Here is a 16,904-nt window from a genome sequence, read left to right on the forward strand (position 1 = left end):
CATTTTTCATCATCTAGAATCAATAGAACATCTCTTTCACATTAGTCTTTCTGATTATCTCGCTACACTTTCTTGGGCATTTGGAACAATTCTTGTTCTTGAATGTTCTGGCTGGCACATCTTCCTCAGCAGTTGATGTATATGCTTTTCTTGACTGCCTATTCATTTCTCTTATATCCTTCTCCACTTGTCAGTGTTCTTACATATTTTGCTCATTTTATTTTCCATTTCAACTTCATTTCCTCTGTCAGCTTGCCTAGTTTTTTATAATTAGAAATGACTTGCCTTTCTTGGATGTTGACTTTCATTGCTGTAAGTTTGATTCATCACTAGAACACCATTTTTCTTCCTTTTGAAGTCATTTTATATCTAACGGTGGTGCACGCTAACAGCCCCTTCATAGTGAATCCTTTACAAAACTAAACAAAATGTGACATGACAATGAAAGCAATGTGATCACATTGACAGTGCATACAGAGGACAAGTATTGTTTTGGCTAGTATTTCTCTTCATGCTGATGTTCGTTGAGAAAATGCAATAGCTTGAAACATCATACATAAACTGTTCCAAGAATTGGTGGCCAGATGAGCAATTCGGTAGTACGATATTACACAACATTTCCACCTGATGTGGTTGTTGTTGTGGTCTTCAGTCCTGAGACTGGTTCGATGCAGCTCTCCATGCTACTCTATCCTGTGCAAGTTTTTTCATGTCCCAGTACCTACTGCAACCTACATCCTTCTGAATCTGCTTAGTGTATTCATCTCTTGGTCTCCCTCTACGATTTTTACCCTCCACGCTGCCCTCCAATACTAAATTGGTGATCCCTTGATGCCTCAGAACATGTCCTACCAACCGATCCCTTCTTCTGGTCAAGTTGTGCCACAAACTTCTCTTCTCCCCAATCCTATTCAATACTTCCTCATTAGTTATGTGATCTACCCATCTAATCTTCAGCATTCTTCTGTAGCACCACATTTCGAAATCTTCTATTCTCTTCTTGTCCAAACTATTTATCGTCCATGTTTCACTTCCATACATGGCTACACTCCATACGAATACTTTCATAAATGACTTCCTGACACTTAAATCAATACTGGATGTTAACAAATTTCTCTTCTTCAGAAACGCTTTCCTTGCCATTGCCAGCCTACATTTTATATCCTCTCTACTTCGACCATCATCAGTTATTTTGCTCACCAAATAGCAAAACTCCTTTACGACTTTAAGTGCCTCATTTCCTAATCTAATTCCCTCAGCATCACCCGACTTAATTAGACTACATTCCATTATCCTTGTGGTATGATTTATTATTTGCTACTATACTTCTCTCTTTTTGTACACAGGAAAGAAGCACACAAGTGAAAGAAAACACTTTGCAAAACAAGCTGATAGTGGTTTCTGCTGGGTTAAAATGTAGTTCCAAATTTTCGTCACAAAGTAAGAAGAATGTAAGTGATGATACATTTTGCTGATCCCAGAATTGAGATGCATTACTCTGAGGCACAAGAACATAAGTGCCAATACGTCTGTCTTTAAAATACACTTGTGGCTTGGAGACAGTCAGCACATTATTCTTGCCAGGAGAAGAGCTAGAGATACATGATTCTGATGCAACATACAACCAATTACCAAAAGAATATTTATTTAAAAAGCTGAAAATCATGGTTTTGGAGGTAGGTTTCCTGATTCCCTCATGATGATAAGTGGAAGATTGTGATATGCCTATGTCAAGAGGACCTCATTGTTTTAAGAAGTGGAAAATTGTGGTACATTAGATGTGATAGGTCTCTCAAAGTAGAACCTAGTTGCATGGAGTATAATTAAATTTCAGTTGTAAAGAAAAGGTAATGAAAATGACTATATAGAGATATTATGGTGTTAGCAGAATGTATGATGTGTAAGTCCACATGGGTTTTTTACTTCAAAAGAAAAATAAGGACAGTAATAATTATATGAGTACCAGGTGATCAAAAAGTCAGTATAAATTTGAAAACTTAATAAACCATGGAATAATGTAGATTAGAGAAGTAAAAATTGACCCACATACTTGGAATGACACGGGGTTTTATTAGAAAAAAGTATTGCTAGACGCGTGAAATATCTCATGCGCACGTTGTTTGGTGATGATCGTGTGCTCAGCCATCATTTTCGTCATGTTTGGCCTCCCAGGTCCCCAGACCTCAGTCCGTGCGATTATTGGCTTTGGGGTTACCTGAAGTCGCAAGTGTATCGTGATCGATCGACATCTCTAGGGATGCTGAAAGACAATATCTGACGCCAATGCCTCACCATAACTCCAGACATGCTTTACAGTGCTGTTCACAACATTATTCCTCGACTACAGCTATTGTTGAGGAATGATGGTGGACATATTGAGCATTTCCTGTAAAGAACATCATCTTTGCTTTGTCTTACTTTGTTATGCTAATTATTGCTATTCTGATCAGATGAAGCGCCACCTGTCGGACATTTTTTGAACTTTTGTATTTTTTTGGTTCTAATAAAATCCCATGTAATTCCAAGCATGTGTGTCAATTTGTACCTCTCTATCTACATTATTCCGTGATTTATTCAGTTTTCAAATTTATACTGACTTTTTGATCACCCGGTATAAAGAATAATCAAGCAAAAAACATAACCTGATGTAACTTATGAATTACTAGCTTTCAAAAGCAAATCATGAATGGTAGGGATGTTTTGAGTAGATTAATAAATGAGATGAAAAGGCAAACATGATTAATGCTCAGTTAGTTGCTCTATAATGGAAAAAAATGATTCTTCTTATGGTATTTCTTAGAGGAATTCAATGATTTAGAACACACAAACACCCATACTCATTTAAATGGTGCGACATGTGTGAAGTTACAGAATTTGGGTGAATTAAATTCTGAAATTTGATCTTGGAAAATTTTTTGTACTCTTGTTACTTATAAATGAGCAATCATATAAATTAGTTTTTTTAGTTCTAATAATACCTTAATAGGACCACAGTAGTCCCAAAAGATGTTATTTATGTTGTGCCCCAGCAATGTTTGTGTTAATAATACAGTAAAACTCTTTGGTCAATGGCACGACTCTTAGCTGCAGGATTACATTTGTGGCAGTCTGGTCTGAATTTTCGTTGTATGCACATGTCTCTCTTCATTTATTCACTTTTCCTGTCTCAATCTTTGACTGTGAGCATCCTTCCCCGGATCCTCTCTACATTGGTGACTCATGACGAACTTCAGTACTCTCTATGGATTATCCTGCATCCTTCGTCCCATCTCATACTTGACAACAATGGAACCATCTTGCAACTACACGGCCAAAGAACAACGAGTGCAAGGGTGCGACTTATGTAGCATTCAGTTTAGTGCTTTGTATCAACCTTTGCTTTTTGTCAAATGCAAAAGTGACTTTTTTGGGCAGTGCCGTAGATGTCAACAAGGACCCCACGTATCCAAACAAAGAGCACCAACTACCAATGTTCTGTGTGACTTTGGTACAAATGCAATCCGTTCCCACACACCAACAAGAAGCTATTCAACAGACTGTCACAGACAGACACACTGAAATGTTATTTGTATTTTGTTGCATCTACTGCACAGAGTACAGTTCCGACAAACCCGTTTGCATTGTCATGCACAGCGCAAGGGGTCAGGCCACACACAAACACTTTTGCGAGATTTCTTCTATCACATCCACTGCACAAGGGCTCATTTGCCATTGCTCTTTAACAAGCTGTGGCGTCACATAAATGCCAAAATTTTGATGACAGTTCTTTTAGGTCCAGCTCCCAATCCAAGCTACGATCCTTTCACCTGGAACAACTCGTTAAGTGGTTTACTATCACCAAGGGCATTTTCTACAACCGTGGCAATTTCAATGACAGCTCCAATTTTGTCACGCTGCAGAGCCCTCTACATAAGCACACCGATGTCGTTAGTGACATCATTCTATCACTCCTGGCTACCAATAAATATGACATGCTGATGACAGTACTACTCCAGCAATTAGCCAGGACTACAGAACACCAGTTGCACCAAGTTATTTATGACAAACATCTACGCACTAAGACACCGCTTCAATTCTAGATATGCGTCCAAACATTAACTGATGCCATTCTCGTTACCAGATCACACCCTAAGAGTACTGAGGATTGTGAAATTACCACCTCAGTTGCAACTAGCAACGATCTCACATGACAATGAGGATCATGACTATGAATCAGGTTCTAGTGATATAGACAGTACAGATCTCATGATTAAAGATATCAATGCTGTAAAAGAGAATAACAGTGGAAAACAATCAAGGTGGAATTAAAGTGACCCCAAAAGATGGAAGAAAAATATAATTAAAAAGTATAAAATTGAATCTAAAGAACTAAACCCAGTGAAAGATGTATATACAACCGCAATAAAAATTTTTGAGATGAAATGAGGTATTCCTTTTGTAGAAGCTTCTGGGACTGTGACTATGCAAGGCAGAAAGATTTTATTCTTGGTAACACAGTGAGTCTAACTCCAGCACGAAGACAAAATACTGATCAGCCACTGAAACACTGTAATGCTCCTAAGGTTTAGTACTTAAATAAAGACAATAAAAAAGTCAGAATCTGTAAGAACTTCTTTACTGAAACTTCATGTACTTCGGCTTAAGCCATTGATACTGCATATAACGGGAAGAGAACAGAGCGGCAAAAGAATTCCACATCATAAAACTAAACTAGATGATGTGCACAAAGTTAAAGAACACACAGAAAAGTTTCCTACAATAGAGTCTCACTAATCAATGAAATCCACAAAACGACTGTACTTAGACAACAAACTAAGTATATCTAAAATGTACAGTCTGTACAAAGAAGAATGTGTGGATTTCAAATAAGTCAGAAAAAAAAGAAACTTAAAGAAGAATATTTTGTCAGAACTACAATCTCGCCTACTACAAACCTACAAAGGATCAATGTCAAAAATGTATGAGTTATGAGAAAGTAAAGAGTTATAGAGAAAAGAAAGCATTGGAAACATAATATATCAAGCATACTGCAAGGAGAAATGAATGCCGTAAAGCAAAAGTTATTGATAAAGAAAAAAAGTAAAGCACACAAGACATTTGTGAGTTCCACATTTGATTTACAATTTGTCTTGCAAACATCTTCAAGTGAAGTCAGTCAAATATACTGTAGTCTGAAAATCTGTGCACACAATTTCGCTATCTATGAACTGTCTGGGCCGCGTGATGCATTCTACTATGCTTGGACTGGGCTAAATGGAAAGAAAGGTAGCTCAGAAACCAGTAGCTGCATCATGAAATACATTAAACAGATTTCAGCAAATATAAAACACATTTCATTGTTCTCTGACACTTGTGAGGTTCAGAACAGGAATCAAAACATAGCTGTGTTGTTCCTGTACATTACTTGAATCTGGTCACACATGTACTTGTTTTATCCTCCAGGATTGGCTAAACATATTCAGACTAGCAAGACTGAAAATGATTTGAAACAAGGAAGGTTCACCTTATGCAGTACTCAAATTGAAACACAAAGAATTCAAAGACTTATCTAAACTTTCTGCATCTATCATTAAAAATCGAAACACTGACGTCTGGGAAATAAACTAGCTAAAAATTAAATGTTTTCACCATCAAAAATGCAAGCCAGGAATGATAGAGTACTGGTATAATCACTCATCTGATTATAAGGAAATACATTCACTTGGTAAAGGGCATCCTTTAAATATGAAAAGTACTGACTTACAAGATCTTCATCCTAAGATTCTGCCAATAAGTGGAAAGAAAAAGAAGTGCCTGATACAGTTATGCACAAAGGGAGTTATTTCTGAGGAATTTCACACTTGGTGTAAATCTCTTCTCACTCCAACTGCAGCCACCGACGTATTTCCTGAACTAGTATAGAACATAGTGACAGTAGTGATGCAGGTGTATAAAATGCAGGAAAAAAATAACTTCTTCAGTATTTTATAATCATTTAGTGATCTAATAAAATGAATAGTTATGTTGATTCCAACTATTTAGTGATGTGTTTTTAATAGAACTTTACACAAGTTGATAAATAATTTGAATGACGTCTGTCAAAATAAGTGCAGCAATATTTGCATTTTAATTATTAAAACATAATCCATTTATGCATTAAGCTTTTCTACAAAACATCATTAGTTAATTACAGCAATGGAACAATTCTTGTGATTACACAATTATTTGTGGCTTAAAAAAGAAACTAAAAAAAATCAGTTTTGTCAATATATCCTTGAATGTAGTTAACGAGTTTTTGCAGTAAGCACCAACTGATGTGCCAAGAAATGATCCACCCATGCCCCACGTAGGTAGCCAGCTGTGGCATGGCTGGTCACGCACACCTGTGTCAAGAAGAGGTCAACAACAGCACTGTCCACTCCCCCTCCCCCCCTCCACACAGTGCTTTGCACTCTGATAGTGGGTGGGGAGGTTGTCTTTACGACAGCTCAGCAGCAATTTGGTCAGCAATACAGCTCTCTGCTGCAGACTTATTTTTATCACAGTTTGGTCTGAGCTTCCATTGTATGCACACATCTTTTCCACGTACCACTAATAGGCGATAAAGTACATATATTTCACATTTTCTGTCTCAGTCATTCAAATGTGAGCATCCTCTCCATGATATGCATATGATATCCTATGTGCGTTCCAATATTTGTTTTGTATTTTATTATTTGTTTGAGGTACTCCTTGATATCGTGCAATGGCTGGAGCTCAACAAAACATCCCTATGTTACTGCAGGTGCAGCACACAGCTACCAATGCAGCTTTTAGTGTCATTGTTCAGATCAGAAGTTTGTACTTACATGTAATAAATGTTAATCGTCATTCTCACATGGAATAAGTATTTTAATCAAGGCATAATAAAAGAATGAAAGGTAGTTAAATAGCTACTGATGTACATTCTGGTGTAAAAGGAAAGTTGATATATTTTAAGAGCAAAATACACATCATTTTAATTTCAGCTCAACAATATTCAAAATTGGTGCCATTTTCATCATGAAGAAAGTAAGCATTTAAAACTAATGGTTAAAGACCTAATAGGTCAGGCAGTATTTTTTACAATAAGCCCCAACACAACAAAAGAAATACCAAATTTCCTGACTTCGAAGCTAAATTAAAGCAGCGTCTGACTCTGATTTGTCTGTTCACCTGTATGGAATACTTAAATTTAAATTCATTGTAGCAGACAAATTGCAGCAGTACCTGACCCTGTCAATGGAAGGAGAAAGGGGATTAAAATAAGATGCCAGGTGGCAGAGACATAAATTTGCGCTTTCTGTTGTTGGCACTCATACTACAACATTAACTGCAATATATGTTGGTGTTAGCTGCAGCTTTCCACAAAGCAGTGCCTGGCAGTGAATACAGTTTGTATAAGTAGCCCTCACATCCCTGTCCAACCATTCTAATTAGGTTTTTCTGTGTGGTTTTTTCCTAACTGATGAAGCAAATAACAGAATAGTTTCTTTGAGGATATTTCATTTCCACATCCTCGTAGCATGTGCATTGTTTTATATTATCTTCATGCAACTATATTTTTCTTTACATTCATAAGCAATTAATTTTTGCACTGTATTTCATGACATGTTCATATTGTTGTTCAAGCAATAATTAAATAAATCTTTCATCTTACCATTAACAGATCAAAACAATTAAATATGTATATCAGTAGAATGCATCAACCATAAAAGACCAATAAAGAGAGTAACTGCTGTATAACATATAATTGAATCGATGATATTTGTGGTGAGGGCTGTGCTTAAAACAGGCCACATGTTAAAAGAAATATTTATATTTAGTTTCTATGTTTAAAGTGCAGTGTGAGTAGAAACAATGCCTGTGCAAGCAATATAACTGTCATATACCAACTTTTGCTGTAACTGTAAATTTGTATTCTGACAGATTTTACATTCAGGAGACAAACTTCCAAATACTGCTGATAAGACATACTTTGAGAGACATTTATACTTATAAATGTCTCTATCAGATATACTCTAAAATATAATAAAATTAAATTCTAGTGTATAGGGTCTTCTTTGAATTTCACCACCTCACGATATGTACTGGTCTGCCATTTTGTCTCCCTGTGAATAACAGCTCACCCCCCCCCCCCCCCCCTCCAAGTGAATTTTTCTTTTGATACAGTTTGCATTCTGCAGTACTCAAAAACTGCAGCCAGTAGTAACACTACAGAATTTTGAAAATAAACATTTACCTTTTTTCAGTTCTTCCAGAGGAGGAACATAAAGAGGCTTATTTTCAATTGGTGGATTCTGTATTACTTCTGTCTTAGACATCTTGAAACAAGTTGTTTACAAATGTGGCTGTAAATAGGACATAAGTCACAATTAATCCTGATGAGCCATAACTGCATAGCTTTCAATTGGTTAAAGTAAGGAATGACAACATTTTAGTGAGGTCAGGTAGCTGCACCTCTAGAAATGTTCTAAAAAAAACATGCAACTATGCAACAAAAACAAAACATTTACAAATACAGTTCATCATAGATATTTACATCTGTGCTCCAGCTAGAAGTCTGGTACTGAATATGAATATGTACATCATAATAATCTGTATTTAAACATGCTTTTATCTTATCACCATGTACTGAGATACTCCACTGGCCTTGACACAGGGCACCTTCAGTCAACAGTTCAGAGATATCTAGCTGTATTAATTCCAATTTTAAACTTGGATATAAACAAGAGCTCCATGAATTACTTGACTGAGTGGCTGAATGTGCCATATTACCAAGCCAGCTTCACACAATCTGAATTTCTGAACATGTTGGACTTGGACACCTATTATATCTGAGACTTACATTTATCATCATTATTAATAGGAAAAATACATGAAATTAATTAATTATGTTTTACTGTACTTTTAAAGCATCACTAATTTTTTTAAAATAATTTTCTTTGGCTTTAGGGAGGGGGAGGGGGGGAATAAGATCTACTCAAATAGTTCTGAACTGGCAGTAAAGCACAAAACTGCATTCAAAATAATTTAACCAAAATTCACAGTAGAGAAAATCAGCTGGTAATAAAGCACCAGATATCCAGAAAGAAAGTAGAAGAGTATCTGTTAGCCACCCTTCCTATAATGTATCAGTATCATAGGATGAGGGGATGTGACGTCTCTCTTAACACCAATGTTCATATTAAAAAGGTTTTAACTTTCCCTGTATACAGGCAGCTGAAAGCATTTTCTGAAAGAAGTATACTTACTTTAATGCTTAATATGAAATAGTACACACGAAAAGTGGGTAACTAGTGTAAGAGAAAAATGATGGCTTTTTTATAGGGCATGCATTACTATTAATAACATAAAATCTTGATATACAAAGCAAAAAAGTTATCTAGAAGTGGGCCAAGTTCCTGTAGCATAAATATACTTTACAGAAGTGGCCTGTAAGGGCTGCTTCTACCTGGAAATGACTCATTCCATATACCTGAATTATTTCCTATCATGATTGGATTTATGGAACAGAATGCATGCGTGAATTAATTAATGTATAGCTTCTGCTAAACCAGTTTAAAAAAGAAGTATCACTGTTGTAAAATTCAAAGCATTTATTAATAGCACATATGGAGATTGCTCTCTGCTAATAAGAGTAATACCACCAAATAAATAAATTCTCCTTCTAAATTTAGCTTTATTTTATTTCCTAGTGACACCGAATTTTTTTACAAAACAGGACATTTCTGATGCCTTGAGTACCAATCACATTTATGTAAAAGTTTGGTATATAACAAGTGACTTTCTGATATATGGCTTTCATTATATCTGTGATCCTGCACCTTAGATTACATAACTGGATTTCCACCACTTTGGGGTATAATGTTTTTTTTTTCTCAAGATTTACTCCAAATGTACAACTCACCAATATTTTGGCAATTATTATGTATATCAAAACAGCTTCCTCAGAAACAACCAATGTTGTTGAAAGCCCTAGAATTCTGCCCTGTACTTCAGTGTTTTGCAAAGTATGGATGCTGAATACAAATGATATTTTAGATGTCAACAGTTATTATACACTAAACTAAATAATGGTCTCACTCTCTCCTTCTTCATCCCGATAGAGTTCTGTGAATATAGTACTGCTCTTATGCTGTGGCTGAGTGCTTGGCATTACTGATTGCAGCTTTTTGTCCCTCAACCCCAGATGTTCTTTCCCCCACCCACACCTCATCCGGAGCCACAGCAGTGGGGTCATGGCTTGGTGGGAGACATCGCATCACAACACATTATTTTCCTTGCAAGATTGCTTAGCTGCTTCATCAGCAACATTCCCAATTTCCCAGGCACTCGACATTCAGCATAATGACAGATCCTTATTTACCTCTTCAAGCAGAGAAGTGTGTCCTGGATAGCCTGGGTACACGAGACATAATGTAAAGAGCACTTATGGAGTTGAACAATATGAGGAATTAAATGCCATGATTACATCGCATGGAGCAGGATACTGAATAGATTGGGCAAGTGGTGAATAACACTTTGGAAGGGTTGGGAACGACTGTGGGTATGTTGTTCTTCATTTCAAGAAAAATGAGAAACAATGAAAGCCCTGGTAAAGGATACGGTTCAGTTTTTCCATTCTGGAGTGACACTTGGTGATTTGGAGTGGAGAGGGGGGGCAATAATGTTGTTGTTCTTGAGATTTTCCTGGCATAAAGAGTATTCTACCAAGTTTCAGGACTGCAAGCAGATAACGTCGACTTCCTACCAAGATATTTCAGAACCATTCAGCCATCTTCAGGTGACTGTTTTGCACTGGAAGTTGCTAGTTCACGTCACTATCTTTGTAATACAAATATACACAAAGATGCACGCACATCGACAGCCACTACATGAGTAACCCCTGTCGAATTACATGTTCTCTTTTTAAAACTGCTCCATCTATGGTGCACAGGGGCAAGCATAATGTGATACTACATGCGTGTTCTCTGTTGGAATGTGCACTCTCCCAGTTAAAATTCAGATGTCAAAATTAATAAAATTAAATGTCATTAGAAGTGCCATTGGTCATAAATGTTTCATAGCCCATTAAGTCAGCCATAGTGGAGCATTGTATCTCCCCAGAACATCCCATAGATTACTCTGCCACAGGAATCTTGGCCTTAACGAGATCTTTCTGAGATTCAATTATTAAGAAATTGCTGGAAATATATTTAGTGCAAAATCTTATCAATCATGACTGGCTTTTGACAGGAAGAGGCATGGGACCCAGTCATTTCTATAATTTTTTCAAAAAGAAAATATTTTACGTTCAATGACGTGTCTACATCTACATCTACAGCATAAGAGCAGCACTATATTCACAGACATTTAATTTTATTAATTTTGACATCTGAATCTAAATTCCGTGATTTTGCATTCTGACAGAGAGCATGCATTATCACATTACGCATGCACCTGCACACTAGATGGAGCAGTTTTTGAAGAGAGGACATAACTTGACAGAGGTTGCCCACGTAGCAGCTGCCTCCGCACATGCATCTTCATGCCTATTTTTGGTATAAAGGTAGCAACATGAATTAGCAACCTCTAGTGCAAAACACTCACTGGAAGATGGCTGAAAGTTTGTCAACTGAAATATCATGGCAAGAAGTCGCTGTTCTCCAGTTGCAATACCGAAAGTTCCAGGAATAACTTTGTTCATTGTTAATGTCTTGTTAATTTCACATATGGTTAGATTGTCAGTCAGTTAGAGAGAACCAACTGAAGAAACTGTTAATGATGCTTTTCAAAAATTACTAAATTTTTCTCTGAAAATGGGAATTCCTTAAATTTTCAGAAAATATGTTACATTCAGTTCTGACAACAAATAAAAGTCATACATCAACTGACACAGTACAGGAACAGGAGTCAGTAAACGGAATAGAATGCTCTTACAGGAACAGGAGTCAGTAAAGAGCATAGAATGCTCCAAATTTTGGCTGTTCGTACTAATGAAAACTCGAACTGGAAGAAGCATATTACTGAGCTGCTCAAACAATTAAGTGCAGCTACTTTTGCTCTTCATATAAGTGCTAATCTTGGAGGCAAATGAATCAGCCTCCTAACAAATTTTGAATATTTCCATTTAAAAATGCCTTATGGCAAAATTTTCTGGGGTAACTCAACACTTAGTGTAAAGAAAGTACTGACAGTACAAAAGTGAACGATAAGATTAATATGTGGTTTTGACTTGTAGTCATCCTCGTACATACTTCAAGGAGTTTGGCATTTCAACTGCACTTTCAAAATATATACATATTTGATAACAAAGTTCATCATAAATAATCCATCACAATTTGAAAAGAACAGTGATGTCCATGCCTATGTGGGGACTCAACGAACTGCGTAACTACCCAGAGGCCACAGTCATATTGTTGACCTCGGAAACACCCAGTGATGTCAGTGCTTTGGCTATGGCAGTCAGTGTTTAGCTTGTTAACATGTTGAATGTTCTTTGTAACCTGTGTATTAACGAGAAATACCGTATCTTGTGTACTTAGTACCCAGTGTAATTTATATTCCACATAACTCACTCATACTGTGGAACTACACCTACAACACTAGGGGGATAAATGCCTTTTACTTCCCACTACTAAAACTACCAACAGTTCAGAAAGAGGTTTAGTTAGCACCACAAAAATCTTTGATAATTTGTCCAGTAATATAAAACGTTGGACAGGTAGTGAAGCAAGTTAAATTCATTTCTTCTGAACAATTACTGCTATTACACTTTTATTTAAAAACTGGTAGCCAATTTTTTTAAACTATTTTTCCAACTGCAGTTGCATCAGTAGGGCTAAACAAGAATGTGTTCATTAAAGTTAAAACTTATCCCGTAAAGTGACTCCACACTCTTTCAATAAAAAAAAAAAATCAGTCAAATTACCTGTGGAAAATATAACTAACTCCTTTGCAGCCTTGCTCTTGTGGGTGATAAACAGATTAGAGGTACTTCATTAAGGAAGACTCTCTTGCAATACCTCTCTGATACACCCACATAGCATATCCTACACCAGTCTTGTCACAGGCTCATACTATTGCTCCCTCTCCATGTGTACGCAGGCCTGTAACGTATCAGGTCCACTGCAATTTCTGCACTGCATTTTATGGGGACACGACCACAAACTAGCTGCCCATGTAGCGAATGGCCACCTCCAAACTGTGTCCAAGAGCAGAGTTGACCATTTAATGGCAAAACATGCTGCTGAGCACAACAATGGCCACCTCCAAACTGTGTCCAAGAGCAGAGTTGACCATTTAATGGCAAAACATGCTGCTGAGCACAACAAGCTCAAGTTCAATGACTGCTTCGCAAACCAGGAAATTTAGATTGTTGTTTCCTCTGCCACCCCCCCCCCCCCTCCCCCAACACCAGCTCATTCTGAACTATTTCGATGGGAATCACCTTTGCAACACATCCTTTGTTCACTAGTCCCCTGTCCCACAGCCAATACAACTTACCCCAGGCCCTGATTTCAGTCATTCCTGCACTCATACCCTCTTCTCCACTCTCTCCTTGCTCTATTCTGTCACCCCTTCCACTCCACTTCACTGTTACCATGCACTCATGAACTCAGAGGTGCCAGGGCCATCTCGCATTCTTATCCCATTTATCTGCTCCCTCTCCCTCCTGTGCTGCTATCCTGTGCACCTGCAGACTCTCTCGCAGCCTTCAGCCACTGTCTTGTGGCCCTTCCTCACATCTATATCCCATGACTCACTCCACACTACATAACCCCACACTCCAGTAAAACTGCATTCCTGGCATAGTGTATTCACCTGGCACATTACAGCTGTACAGAGGTGTGTTTGTAAATGTACATATATATGTATTTGTGCACTTGTACTCTAGCTCAAAAAAAAAATTTGTCTAAAAGCTTGTAAAGTTTTCGGTCTCATTTATGTTCCTGTCAATGGCTCAATACTTCTACTGTTAGGTGATGCATTACCTTTAAACCTAAATTATTTCCATTTTACCAGCTCTCTCCATAATCATATATGCAGTAATTTTAATATCTTTCTTCAATAGATAATTCGTTAATTCCATTATACCTTCTCAAATGAGCAAACATACCTTTAATTTAAATGTGAACCTCTTTAACAAATTAAAGTTATTACGATTGTCACTAAGAAACATTCCTCTCTGTTATATTAGGAAGTAAGTTCCAGACTAATTAACAATGCACAGATGACAAAGTAACAAATTTTTGAGCGTCCAGTTTTGTAAGTATGTCTTATTTGCATGAAGCACAAAGTGCAAACGTCTATTTTTCTTTTAGATGTCTGTGTTGTCCACAAGTATTTCTTAGTTACATATACCATTGTGAATTGTATTTTTCTCCTGAATAACTGATTTTTGTTTGTGTGTCCATCCATTTATGCTTGAATCATGAACACTTCTAACCAAATTTTTCTCTTATTTAGCACACACATACACTTAATATCATATAAAGCATACAATATGTCTCACAAATAGTTCTGTACACAATATACACCTACAAACATACTCCGCAATTCACCATACGATGAATTGCAGAGGATATCTTGTACTATTGCTAGTCATTCCCTTTCCTGCTCTACTCACAAACAGAGCACGGGAAAATGACACTCTATATGCTTCCATATGCCCCTGGATTTTCTTTTTGCACCTTCATGGTCCTTATAGGATGTGTGTGTGTGTGTGTTAGTGGCAGTAGGCTCAGAGGAAATGGGCCACGCTGCATTAGCCAATGAAAGCAAACAAAAAAACAGCAGTTTCTATCTGACATTAAAACTGCATAATAATTTGCCCAAGATGATAACTAGAAAATAATCATTCAAAAAGGAAGTCAAAGCATACATCTTAAGTATTACACAGATTACAACTATTCAAACAATTCTGAATAGACTTTCGTAATAAAAATTTGACTGCTAGTGCATAATACTAACATATTACCTCAGCTTAAGGCTAATAACATCTCAAAAATTTTTTTCAAAGTTCATCATTTCACTCATCACAAGGGGATGCTGTATGTGTGGTACAAGCATGGTAGCATGGTCATGGTCCTGACGTGTATGGAATTGTGTGTAGTGTAAATGGGTGAAGACTAAACAGTGTTTAATTATCTTTTTGTTAACATGCTAACTTGTTCCAAGTATGTGAAAATGTAAGAGAACTGTCTGTTAGGTATAACCGATTGAGATAGTGCACTTGTTACAATGCAGGTATCAGATTTGGAAGGATGAAAACTTGTGCTCAGTCTGGCCATCCTGATTTAGCTTTTTCTATGTTTTTTATAAATCACTTCTTACAAATAGCAGGATAGTTCCTCCAATAAGGCCACGGCCAACTAACTGTACTGTTCTTTCACCTTGTGTGAATTCATATATCTAATATACACATCTTATGCTTTTATCGCTTCATGCTGACGGAGTCTATAATATTTAATAATTGTCCTTTGACAAATAAATTACTAAGTACAGAGACAATCATGTGGGCTGTCAATATATGAAGTGTCCATTCATACCTTAATCTATTATCAGGTGACTATGCTCTAAATACTGAAGCATCCTTACACTGGTCTCTGCAATCTGCCAAATAACAGTAATAACAACAATGATAGTATTTATCCTTTATTCAACACCAAGTATTTTGTTTTCGTTCCTATACAATCGAACATTACATTCATACACATAACAAACTCAATTTTGTTGCTGCACATATTATAGCTACCTAACACTGTATTCCAATATTGCTCATACATCGCTGCACTTAAGACTTTTTGTTTTCAATAACACATGAGCCTAGGTCTTGAACAGTTACCCATCTCAAACCAACAGCAATTACAATTTATATAGCATTCAACTTCATTTAGTGTTTGAAAAGGAAAAATGTAGATCTACCTGTCATCTGAAAGAAATGTTACAAGCAGTGACACTGCTATTTCCTATTGATTGAAAGCTTTCTTACTGTGTTAATTTTCTACGAAATGACAGTTGGTTACATAATGGCGATGTTGGATTACATGTTCTTATTTACTGTGGAAAACCATAATTTTGTACATTTCAAATAGTATAACGTCATTGAAATCCTATTACCACTTAAGTACGTTCATTCGTAGAAAAATAAACACCAACCGTATTCTCACAGTAGAAAACCGCGAGTCATACATTCAACGGTCTTCCGGGTACTATTGCAACATTACCTAACGCTGACAAACACTTTAAAGCAATACTTTCTACAGTCTTGTCTTCTCACGAAATATCCCTTAACAAATTTTAAGATTAGTGTTTCACGTTTTCACCAATAACCCTATTGACAAAATTGCTATTCAAACGAAAGCAAACGCTCACCGCGTTACTCCACCAGTCACGTAAACCAGCAAAAATTTCCCGTAAAGCGTATACGCGAGGTTGACGTTGCAGTAGACTGGAGCCTGTTACCAGTTGTGGAAGTGAACTCAGGAAAGCGAAAGCAGCCCGAAATCACCGAATAGCTTATCCCGAGTTATTCCAAACCGATACTGTAATTGCACATTATTGGCTCACGCATAGGACATTTACTAAAAAAAATTGCAGCGTTCACATGAAGGAATGAATATTTTCGAGTAGAGTATATTCTCAACATTAATCAGGGATTATCATGCGACTTTCGGATGGCGTTGTTTGTGTTATAGCAGTGCGCATGCCCGAACTTTGCATTCTTTTACTGCGTCATGTGCCGTAATTTATGTTGGCTGTAGTGACATACGGGAAGCATTTCAAGGATTTTATCAGAGTATTTTTAAGGAAGATAATGTCAGTAAAACGTGACTAATGAAATATGAATAGCACATATGGCCTGCCACACAGGGCAGCTAATAGCACAGTCTAACATAAAGCCCAGTCCACACGCAACGATC

At 36.9% G+C, this 16,904-nt stretch overlaps 1 protein-coding gene across 3 annotated transcripts in view; it reads right to left on the minus strand.

The window, feature by feature from the left end:
* Nucleotides 1–16,507, minus strand: part of LOC124795841 (ester hydrolase C11orf54 homolog) — a 125,408-nt gene extending 108,901 nt beyond the window's left edge. Inside the window, exons 1-2 of one of the 3 annotated variants that reach the window (XM_047260738.1) lie at nucleotides 16,357–16,507; nucleotides 8,240–8,348 (exon numbers count right to left, since the gene is read on the minus strand). In XM_047260738.1, coding sequence (XP_047116694.1) covers nucleotides 8,240–8,321 — 82 coding nt within the window. In that variant the 5' untranslated portion in view covers nucleotides 8,322–8,348; nucleotides 16,357–16,507. Of the gene's footprint in view, nucleotides 1–8,239; nucleotides 8,349–8,539; nucleotides 8,582–16,140; nucleotides 16,281–16,356 lie in introns of those variants that run through there. The other 2 variants (XM_047260963.1, XM_047260275.1) reach the window with 2 other exon arrangements.
* Nucleotides 16,508–16,904: the final 397 nt, after the last annotated feature.

This window comes from Schistocerca piceifrons, chromosome 1 (assembly GCF_021461385.2).
Source record: "Schistocerca piceifrons isolate TAMUIC-IGC-003096 chromosome 1, iqSchPice1.1, whole genome shotgun sequence".
NCBI classification, from domain to species: domain Eukaryota; kingdom Metazoa; phylum Arthropoda; class Insecta; order Orthoptera; family Acrididae; genus Schistocerca; species Schistocerca piceifrons.